The 10370-nt window shown below is 56.0% G+C and overlaps 1 protein-coding gene across 3 annotated transcripts; it reads right to left on the bottom strand.

Annotated features, from left to right (window-relative positions):
* Positions 1 to 577: 577 nt before the first annotated feature.
* Positions 578 to 10073, bottom strand: LOC142821567 (uncharacterized). Of its 3 annotated transcripts, none has more exons than XM_075912889.1 (4): positions 9955 to 10073; positions 6969 to 7167; positions 4232 to 4345; positions 578 to 3877 (listed from the first exon to the last, which is right to left on the bottom strand). In XM_075912889.1, the coding sequence occupies exons 2-4, from the start codon at positions 7153 to 7155 to the stop codon at positions 2322 to 2324; spliced, it is 1857 nt and encodes a 618-aa protein (XP_075769004.1). In that variant the 5' UTR covers positions 7156 to 7167; positions 9955 to 10073; the 3' UTR covers positions 578 to 2321. The 3 variants fall into 3 exon arrangements, with proteins under 3 accessions (XP_075769004.1, XP_075769002.1, XP_075769001.1); XM_075912887.1 differs by lacking the exon at positions 9955 to 10073 and adding an exon at positions 7557 to 8701 and having other exon boundaries at positions 578 to 3874; XM_075912886.1 differs by lacking the exon at positions 9955 to 10073 and adding an exon at positions 7557 to 8696.
* Positions 10074 to 10370: the final 297 nt, after the last annotated feature.

The following is a 10370-nucleotide window of genomic DNA, read 5'->3' on the forward strand; positions in this document are numbered from 1 at the left end:
GCCTAGAACTTAGTTACAAAGAAAAGCCAAAACATCTTTTAAACAGTGCCAGATATCAGATCCCATACCCAACCCTTAAAACAATAAAGCCTAACGAAACTATCTTAACGTTACCCTACTTACAGAAAGTGAAGAATTGTTTCTTGGAGAGAGAGAGACATGCTTGTCCCTCTCTGTAGCTGCAGAGGACTCTCTCAGGGTATGTCTACACTACCCTCCTACTTCGAACTAGGAGGGTAATGTAGGCATACCGCACTTGCAAATGAAGCCCAGGATTTGAATTTCCCGGGCTTCATTTGCATAAGCGGGGCGCCGCCATTTTTAAAACCCCGCTGGTTTGAACCTCGTGCAGCGCGGTTACACGGGGCACGAACTAGGTGGTTCGAACTAGGCTTCCTAGTTCGAACTACCGTTACTCCTCGTGGAATGGGAGTAACGAGGAGTAACGGTAGTTCGAACTAGGAAGCCTAGTTCGAACTACCTAGTTCGTGCCCCGTGTAGCCGCGCTGCACGGGGTTCGAACCAGCGGGGTTTTAAAAATGGCGGCGCCCCGCTTATGCAAATGAAGCCCGGGAAATTCAAATCCTGGGCTTCATTTGCAAGTGCGGTATGCCTACATTACCCCGCTAGTTCGAACTAGCGGGGTAGTGCAGACATACCCTCAGAGAGAGAAAAGGAGAAAAGGAAAAAACCCAAATTCCTTTGTCCCAGTTTGACAGTCCTACCTACATTCCTACTGATCACTCCACCTGGCTAGGTGTAGTTAACCCCTTAATCCCCAGGCTGCTGGCTAACCTTCATAATCCTGACAATCATAACATACTGTAACAGAATTACCTTGCCAATCAGACCTCACCACCTCAGTTGACTTACACCTTGCAAAATCAATTATCCAGCGAACAGAAACTCTCACAAACCTGACAGCGATCACACAGACAAACAATAGGCAAGTGAGGACAATAATCATAGAATGAGGATTTCACAACCTCAGCTATTGATACGCAGTTTCTTGCCATGACATGGTGTTAGCTAAGTTTTCTCTACCCATCTTCAGCTCTGTTTCTTTATCTGGTGACAGCGGGTGCCTTTAGGACAGGATCCTTCTCAGCCTGGTGGGACACTATTTTAAGGCAAATTAGCTGGAATGTGAGTGTGTGACTCCAGGCTTTACAGCGAACGGCTGCTGCTCTTCAGTCTGGCTGCTCTATATGGCTGCAGAAAACCATACTGTTTGGGCAGAGCCTGCAACCCTGCACGTATCTCCAGAGAGCCACAGAGACGTTCTGCGGCTGTGGACTCACTTTTCTGTATCTGTGCTGAGCTCTAGCCCCAGTTTGCTCCACAATCCTCCTCCTGGCCCCGCAGTGTTGGGTCTCGCAGACCCCAGTGTCCCTGTGGGATTTGGGGAGGGGAGGATTTAGCAGCATTTCTGCACGCGCCCCTTCCAGGGGACGGCTCTAGGGCAGTGGGGTAGCCGAGCCAAGGGGAGATGGAAGATGAGGGGTGGGGATGGGTGTCTAGAAGGAAAGAGGGGCCTGGCCCAAATGTCCTTCTCATAATGCCCCTGGCAGGGGGATCCCAGCAGGATGGGAAGGGAGGGGGAACTTGAGGCAGGCATGGGGAGCATCTGGAGGAGTTTGTCTCTTCCTTCTGCCCCCTGTGGCTCATCAGCCAGGACTGCAGCTGGCACAAAGGGTGATTGGGGTCCCCCCTCCTCACCTAGGGTTTGCTCAGACCAGGCAGAAGAGAGTCACTGACCAGTTGATGGTTGGGTGCCACTGTCTCCTCCCCACAGAGCTGCACAGCTGGATCCCTGGCAGCCCAATGCCACTCATATATTTGTGGGAATTGGAGAGCATTGAGGGTACATCTACACTATACAATTAGCTTGAAATAACTCCCAAAATCACTGCTTTGTAAGAAGCATAACCCCCCAGGAAGGCAGGAGAACAGATTTGGAAATAAACAACCTGGGGGTTTTGGAAATAACAGGCTTGGTAGTGGGAATGCTCCACATATTATTTCTAAATAAGGGAAATAACTCCCCAGTCTAGATATGCCCTGAGAGAATTTCCCTCGGGTGTGGAGTGGTCTCTGGTGCTCAGGCTCTAAGAGAAGTGTTTTACACAACAGCTACTGAAATCTGAGAGGTTGCTTTCCTGGGGGATTGGCAGATGCAGGATCTTTGTGGATTCTCTCATGTCTAGTAAGGTGTGAGAATTGTCTAAAGTTCTTCCCACACTTATGGCCTGAGCCCCCCTACCTTCCCCTGCTGACTAGCCAAAAGCCAGAGAGGAGGCGGAGGATTTTGGGACGACAGGTCATTGGACTGTCGATGGGGAGCACAAAGAGGGAACTTGGCCCGGTGGGGCACCAGGTAGGGGGAGTGGACTGACGTGCCCCCAGCGGGGTAGCCCCCCCACCCGCTGACACTCCCCCATGTGGGTTTTCTCATGTCTAATGAGAGCTGATCGTGCAGTGTAACCTTTTCCACACTCATGGCATTTATATGGTCTCTCTCCTGTGTGGGTTCTCTCATGGACAGTAAGAGCTGACCTCCGAGAGAAATCTTTCCCACAGTCAGAACATTTATATGGTCTCTCTCCCATGTAGGTTTTCTCATGGATAGTAAGAGCTGATCTCTGAGTGAAACCTTTCCCACATTTATGGCATTTATATGGTCTCTCCCCTGTGTGGGTTCTCTCGTGGATAGTAAGAGCTGATCTCTGAGTGAAACCTTTCCCACATTTATGGCATTGATATGGCCTCTCTCCCATGTGGGTTCTCTCATGGACAGTAAGAGCTGATTGCTGAGTGAAGCCTTTCCCACACTCATGGCATTTATATGGTCTCTCTCCTGTGTGCTGTCTCTCATGGACAGTAAGGGCTGACTGTTTAATGAAACCTTTGCCACACTCATGACATCTGCATGGTCTCTCTCCCGTGTGAGTTCTCTCATGTATAGTGAGGATTGGCCGACTAGTGAAAACTTTCCCACACTCATGGCATTTATATGGTCTCTCTCCTGTGTGGGTTCTCTCATGGACAGTAAGGGCTGACTGTTTAATGAAACCTTTCCCACACTCATGACATCTGTATGGTCTCTCTCCCGTGTGAGTTCTCTCATGTATAATGAGGATTGGTCGACTAGTGAAAACTTTCCCACACTCATGGCATTTATATGGTCTCTCTCCTGTGTGGGTTCTCTCATGGACAATAAGGGCTGATGGCTTTCTGAAACCTTTCCCACGCTCATGACATCTGTATGGTCTCTCTCCTCTGTGGGTTCTCTCATGTCCAATGAGGACTGGTTGAGTACTGAAAACGTTACTGCACTGATGGCATTTACATGGCCTCTCTCCTATGCAGATTCTCTCATATCCACTAAGGTATGAACTCAAAGTGAAGCTTTTCCCACACACAAAGCATTTATGGGTTTTTTCTCCCACAGAGATAATCTCATGTTCAATGCAGGATGACAGTTCAGTCAAACTTTTTCCACACTCCAGGCATTTGCAGAGTCTCTCTCCAGTGTGCCCTCTCTGGGGCAGAACGCAGTCTGACTTCTCACTGAAACTTTTCCCAAACTCTGAGCATTCACAGGGTTGCTTTCCATTGGGACTGGTCTGCTGGGCTGTAGTTTCCTTGGGATCCTTGGATCCTCCTCCACATTCACTGGATTCCTCCGCTTTCCTTGTTGGATTGTTCTCCAGTTGGCTTTCTGCCCTGTGTCGATTTCCCCAGGTTTTTTCCTGTTTCACACACTGGGAAAAATCCCCTTCAGCTCCTTCCACAAAAGCTCCCTGTGATTTTACGGTGCCAGGCCCTTCCTGCTGTCGATTCTTCTCCTTGTTCTCCCTCACTGTCCTAGCACCTGCTGGGAGAGAGAGAATCCAGGCAGGACTCACTGTCTGTACTGGAGACAAAGGACTGACAGGGGAACGGTAAAGGCAGAAAGCACAACACAATAATAATTTGGGAGACTGAGACATTGGGTTTTGCCTCCACATCCCACCCAAACATTCCCAAGAAAAGAAACGAATGGGGGAAACTCCTGACAGCTAAGAGGATGGCTGGGGAGCTGTGACAGGTACTTGCCAGGACGACACCTGCAGCCCTATCTCGGGGACATGGGGTGGAAGTTAGGGCTCTCACCCAATGTTCATTTTTGGGAATCCCAGATTTTTCCTGCACTTCTAGAATGTTTCTGTGTCAGTTTCCGACTTCTCACCTGTGTGGGTGTCTCTCTGGATCTCCAAATCTTTGGAAGGCTGGAGATCTGGGACCCACGGCTCTTCTCCTCGTTCCAGCTGGGCGATCAGGTCAGGTTTGCGAAGTGGGAATCCTGCACAGGGGTGAGATCAGGCAAGGTGAAGGCACATGGGCTGTGTCTAGACTGGCAAGTTTTTCCGCAAAATCAAATGATTTTGTGGAAAAACTTACCAGCTGTCTATACTGGCCACTTGAATTTCCGGAAAAGCACTGACAATCTCATGTAAAATTATCAGTGCTTTTCCAGAAATACTATGCTGCTCCCGTTCGGGCAAAAGTCTTTTTCTGGAAAACTGTTCCAGAAAAGGACCAGTGTAGACAGCACAGTACTGTTTTCGGCAAAAAAGCCCCAATCGCGAAAATGGTGATCGGGGCTTTTTTGCGGAAAACCAGGTTGCGGAAAACTAGGTTGGCCACGGACGCTTTTCCGCAAAAAGTGCTTTTGCGGAAAAGCATCATGCCAATCTAGACGTGCTTTTCCGAAAATGCTTTTAATGGAAAACTTTTCCGTTAAAAGCATTTCCGGAAAATCATGCCAGTATAGACATAGCCATGGAGTCTGGGAAGAGCATGTGTCACAAGGAACATTGACTGAGCTCAATCTCATCCTAGAGCTGACCCTGGTGGTCTCCTCTGAGCCCTGTCTGGCAAGGACACATGCCCCTCTCCTGGGACCTAGAATCACATCTCCCTGGGGCAGCACATGGGTACGGTCGTGCCTCACCAGGGTATAGGGAGGAGGACACTATGGGGCATGAAGGGGCAGAGCGAGGAGAGGACAGCAAGAGGGGGAGGATGCAAGAGGCCAATGGGGGGAAGTAGAGGGAACAAGTCACCATCTGCCGCCTTGCACAGACCGTCCATTGCTGCTGCCAGTGCGGTCAGTGCTGGGTGGGAATGGGATGGGGGGGCCCTGCTGGCTGGCGCTGACACGCAGCAGAGGCTGCACAGATGGACCAACTGGGGGAGCAGCCACTGGCCACCCACTCCCTGCTGGTAGGCAGGCAGCTGGGGAGCAGGAATCTGGGGGCAACAGGACCCACCAGTGTGGAGGGGGAGAGAGACAGAAAATACAAGACAATTTACCCACTTTTAAGAGCCCTGCAGCAGGCCTTTAGCCCGGGACGTCTGCTCACGAACTAGAGTGCTGGGCAGGAGGCAAAACAGCAGCTCTCCCAGGCAGCCCCTAGCCATTGAATCACACCCTCCTGGGCAGCGCCCACCTCTCAGGAAGGGAAGAGGCACCTTCTCCAGGCACTGGGCACCCGCACAGCCCTGGGAAGTGGACGCTGGGCAGAGGGTTTTCTCTCTTTCTCCTCTTCCATATTTTTACAAACACTGCAAATGTCCATCCCGTGCCTCTCCCCCCCCCCCCCCCCGCCCCCAAGTATTTTTTTTCTGGCAGGGCCCAGGTCCTGGTTTTAACCCTGCTGCCTGTGCCAATTTTACCCTTTGGCCCCTCTCTTGGCCCCACAGCCAATTCTGGGATCTCCCCACCCACACGGTCAGTTTGGCCCCTCACAGACTTTGTCTCTCCTCTGCAATTTCACGCATCATCATCCCTGCACAAACAAACTTGGGGGGGGGGCTTTTTTGGGTCAGGGGCCACACACACACAACCAAGTGAGAAGCAAGAAAAACCCCTCACTGACGTGGCCCACACACCAGCTGGAGTGGTGGTGGTGGAGGGGTAGAAACCCAGTGCAGGCTCCCCAATATCGGGGGTTCCCAGAGCTTCAGGGGCTGCACCCGGGTGGTCTGTTTGGCCCCGAGCAGCCCTGCCCCACATGCACCGGGCTGCAGTGGCATCAGCAGCTGGTCTCAGGGTTTGCGTCTGGCTCCATGTGCAGGCCAAGAAAAGCTGCCGCCACCGCGGTCACTACATATGCACCGCGCACACTCTGGGGCGAATTCTGAGGGAGCCCGTGGGGGCCGTTACTCTCTGCGCTGCTGCTTCGGCTTCCTGTCAGTGCTGGGAAAGTGTGGGAGGGGGGAGAGAGTGGAGGAGCAGAGTGAGGTGAGGCAGGGAGGTGGGACTAGGGAGGGAGCAGGGCTTGGTGAGGAGCCTGGTGGTTAAATCACTGAGGGGAATGTGTGTGTGTGGGGGGGTGTCCCTGGGACCCAAATCTCTGGTTGGGTCACTCTGGTGTGTGCATCTAGAACCTATCCCTGCTGTATTCGGCATTTAAAATGTGTTAGGAGCAAGGTGGGCCGATTGCCTGGCTCACTTATGGCTCCTGCCAGGTCCAGGAGCTTAGACCCCTTTCCCTTTGCTTAAACAGCAGCAGCTGCCAACCCATATTGATGCCTGTTTATCACAGGCAGCAGCACTGGGCAAGAGGCAGCCGGTCTGCAAAGGCTCCCCTCTTGGACCAGTTCCCGTCTAGCACCCTGCAGTGCTGCCTCTGATGCACTGGCTGCTGGCCCCGCCCTTGGGGACTATAGAATAGTCAACTAAGCAATACAAATTCACAAGGTTACTCAACTATTATATTAACTGACATTTAACATCCCTACTCTGAACCTGCTTCCCCTGGGAGGGGGCATGCAGGGGACAGTCTCTCACACAGGAGCCAGGGTTATTGGGCAGATCCTTACATTGGGGGTTCAGGCAGTGAGGGACCCTGAACCAAACCCAACCCAGCTGCTCCAGAGCCCACCCAGCTTCTGATACCCGAGGGGACAGGAATCCTTACCCAGCCAGCTCACAGCCTCATAATTCTCCTGCATCACATCCCCGTAGAGGGTTCTCTGGCCCAGGTCCAGCAGAGCCCATTCCTCCTCAGAGAAACACACAGCCACCTCCTCGAAGCTCACCGGCTCCGCCAGAGCCATTTCCTGTCCCTGGTTCTGCAGGCCAGGGGCTGAGCTGGGGACAGACATGGGTGTTGCAGCCTGGCAGGGGAGAAGGGCCATTGGAGACATGTCAGTAGGGGCTTTCACCCTTTCTAGGGAGGTTAAATTTCTAGTGAATAGAGTGGCAGATGCAGGGCTGCTCAACCCAGTTTTTTAAGGCTAGACCGTTTATGAAGTTCTGTTGAGAGAAGGACAAGTTCTGGAGCAATGGGAGCTCTTCTGCAGGCCTTGCCCAGTTGGTCACATTCTGTCTCCAGGCTACAGCTCCGATGTTGTCCCTGGAGTGGACCCAAAGGGGCCCATGCAAAGGGCTAGGGCTGCAGATGATCATTAGGAGGCCCCCCGCGGGCTGCCCCTCCCTCAGCTCGGTGAGTCTGTCCAGGTGCAACAGGCAACAGACTCTACCGCCCCCCTCCCCCGCCAGTCACCTGCAGATGCGGGATTGATGGGGGGGGCTCACTCCCCGCCCCGCACAGGATCGGCCCGAGGCGCATGTTCCCGCGGGAGGGGGCAGGGGGCGCTAGCGCCAGCGGGGACAGGAGCAGCCCCACGGATGCGGGGTCCCCCCGTGAAACACACAAGAGCCGCGAGGGAGGGGGAGGGGGAGGGGGAGGCAGGAACACGCAACAGCCGCCCCCGCGCAGCCGCGTGGGACCCGCACGGGCCCGCCCCTCGGACCGACAGACAGAGCCGGGGCTGATCACGTGTCAGCACCATCACGCGCGGAGTGGAAGGGGATGAACAGGAGCACGCGCCGGCCCCGCCCCCCGGCACGTGGCGCTGAGGAAACCCCGCCCCTCCCCTTGTTAGACGCGCGGGGGAGCAGAGATGGGGTCGGGGCGGGGTTTCGTCGTGTCCGGCGGGAAGCGCTCCGCCCCCCGCCCTCACCGGCAGCCGCCGGACCGGACCCTCGCGGGGGGAGGTGCAGGGGCCGCACCCAGCGGAGCGGGGCGAGGTCACACAGCTGGGGGCGGGGCCAGGACATCGGGATACAGGGGGGCGGGGCTGGGCTCTGGGTGCTCTGTGGGAGGGGCCGGGGTGCAGAGTGTGGGGCAGGCTCGGGGGGAGGGGAGACAAGGGGGAGCGGTGCGGTACTTTTCTGCCCCCCCCCCGTCCCTGTCGGGAACAGAGGGTGGGGGGGGGAGGTTTCCAAAGGGGACTGGGTCCGTTTCACACCCCGGCTCCCCCCCTGCAGACAGACGCTCCGGGCTCGTTGCTCAGTCTGCGACCCCCCCCCATTTCCCCGCGCCTTCCAGCGCCCCATAGACCCTCCCCACGGCACCCACAGCCCCGCCCCCTTCACACGCATCCCGCCGGCTCCCCTTCTCGGGGGAGAGCGCGGGGTCTGCGAGGAGCGAGGGCACCTGCACGTCCCCGCCTGTGGCCAGGCTGCAGGAGCGGGGCTGCTCCGCCCGACGCCCCCTGGGTCCTAGCGTCCTGCCAGCTAGGGGCTCGTGTCCCTGGCTGCGCGGGCTGCTCCCCCCACGGGCCATGCAGCTGCCAGAGCGATAGCTCCAGCTCTCCTGAGTTCTTGCAGAGTCGGATTAACCCGCTCCCAGGCTGTAGGAACCGCACCCCCCTCAGTTCCTCACCCCCCCACACCCACTGCTGCAGCAGTTGCTGCTGGGGGCTGGTATTACATCTGCCTCCCCCCCTCCCCCCGACCTTGGCTGATTCTGCTGGTCACTACACCCTTCAGTCCCTGGCAGTGTGCTGGGAGCAGGGACATTCCCACCCCAGTGGGGCCCCTCTCCCCAATGACTGGCCCAGGGGTACAGGCTGGGGGGGGGGTGCATCTGTCAGTTCCCCTCCGGCCTATCTCTGGCCTTTGCTCCAGGATTGGGAGGTGCTGGTGTCTGGGACATTTCCAGCCCCATGTGCTGCTGCCCATCCCTGCACCCCCACCCCCCCACCTGTCACGAGCCCCTAGAGCAGGGGTGCAACATTGCCATGCATATACAGGATACACCTGTCACAATGAGTAACCTCTACCTTTGCCCATCCCCCTCGGGGGGCACCAGAACAGGAGGCCAAGGGCTCCTCCCACTGTTGAAGGTGGGCAGGTCTGACCTGGCTTCTTTTCTCACCAGCTGCCCCCTGCTCCTCCCCATACCCCCTTGGCTCTGCCCCCCACCCTGGCCAAAAGCTGGACCTTGCCCAAGGAGGCGAAGCCCTGGGGTGCCAATGCAGCTGGGGCCATCACAGACCCATCCACCTGGGGATCGGGGACTCGAAAGATGCCGCTGGCTGATGGGCCAGCCCTAGTACCCCTGCCCAGGGCAGATGGAGGGTCCATGGATCCCCCGCTGCCCAGACAGATCTTACTGTGACATGAATGGGGTAAGAACCACAAGGGCAGTTGTGGGGAGCCTCAGACTCTCCACCTGCCCTGGATGGGGGTGGGGACATGGGCTGGGGCTGCTCATGGGTCCCCCCCACTAGTGTTCCCTGTAAGCTGAGCACTTGGGTAGCCACCCAGGAGAGATTCATAGATTGCTCAGGTGATTAACAGAACCCCCCAGCCGGCAGGCTGTGTTTCTATGGGTGGTGCACATCTGCACCTGCTTCGGTGCACCGAATGACATTTATTCCACACATTGATGGGACCAATTTGAAGGAACCCTCCCCCCCCCCCCCGCAGGACAGCCAGAGTGACAGACTCCTGCTCCCTCCCCAAACCACTCTGTTTTCTGCCCATCCCAAAGGAGCATTTTCCCAAAGCCACTGGCACCTCCCAGCTGAAAGCAAACCCAGCGCCTGCAGCCAGTCCTATGGCACCGTCACAAACAATTTACTGGCCCAGAGAAAGGAAGGAGAGTTACTCACAGTGAACGCAGCAGCTGGACACACACACAGTGCGCTCCTGCCTGGCCCAAGGGAATAGAGGCACCTCTAGTGAGCCAGCTCCCTGTGTCCTGTAGCACCAGCCCACCAGCTGAAGATTCTTCAGTTTGTGCCTAACCCTCCCCTCCGCCATCCCCCTCCCTCCCTGTCTCACCCCCAGCATCTAAGCCTGGGAGAGAGAAAGTTCTTTCTGCCCTGGCTTGTCCTTCCCTCCCCCAGAGCTCACACAGATAAGAGGGTTTGGGGCCGGCTCCTCTTCAAGGGCAGGTGGAGGAGGGGAGCAACCAACAGTCTTATGCTCCAGGGTAGCTTGTCTGGTGTCTGGAGCTTCCTCTGCCAGGCAGGAGATGCCCCCTTCCCCATCCCCTGGACATATCGGGGTCTCACACTTGGCTCTG

The sequence above is a fragment of the Pelodiscus sinensis genome, chromosome 31 (assembly GCF_049634645.1).
Source record: "Pelodiscus sinensis isolate JC-2024 chromosome 31, ASM4963464v1, whole genome shotgun sequence".
In the NCBI taxonomy this organism is placed as follows: domain Eukaryota; kingdom Metazoa; phylum Chordata; order Testudines; family Trionychidae; genus Pelodiscus; species Pelodiscus sinensis.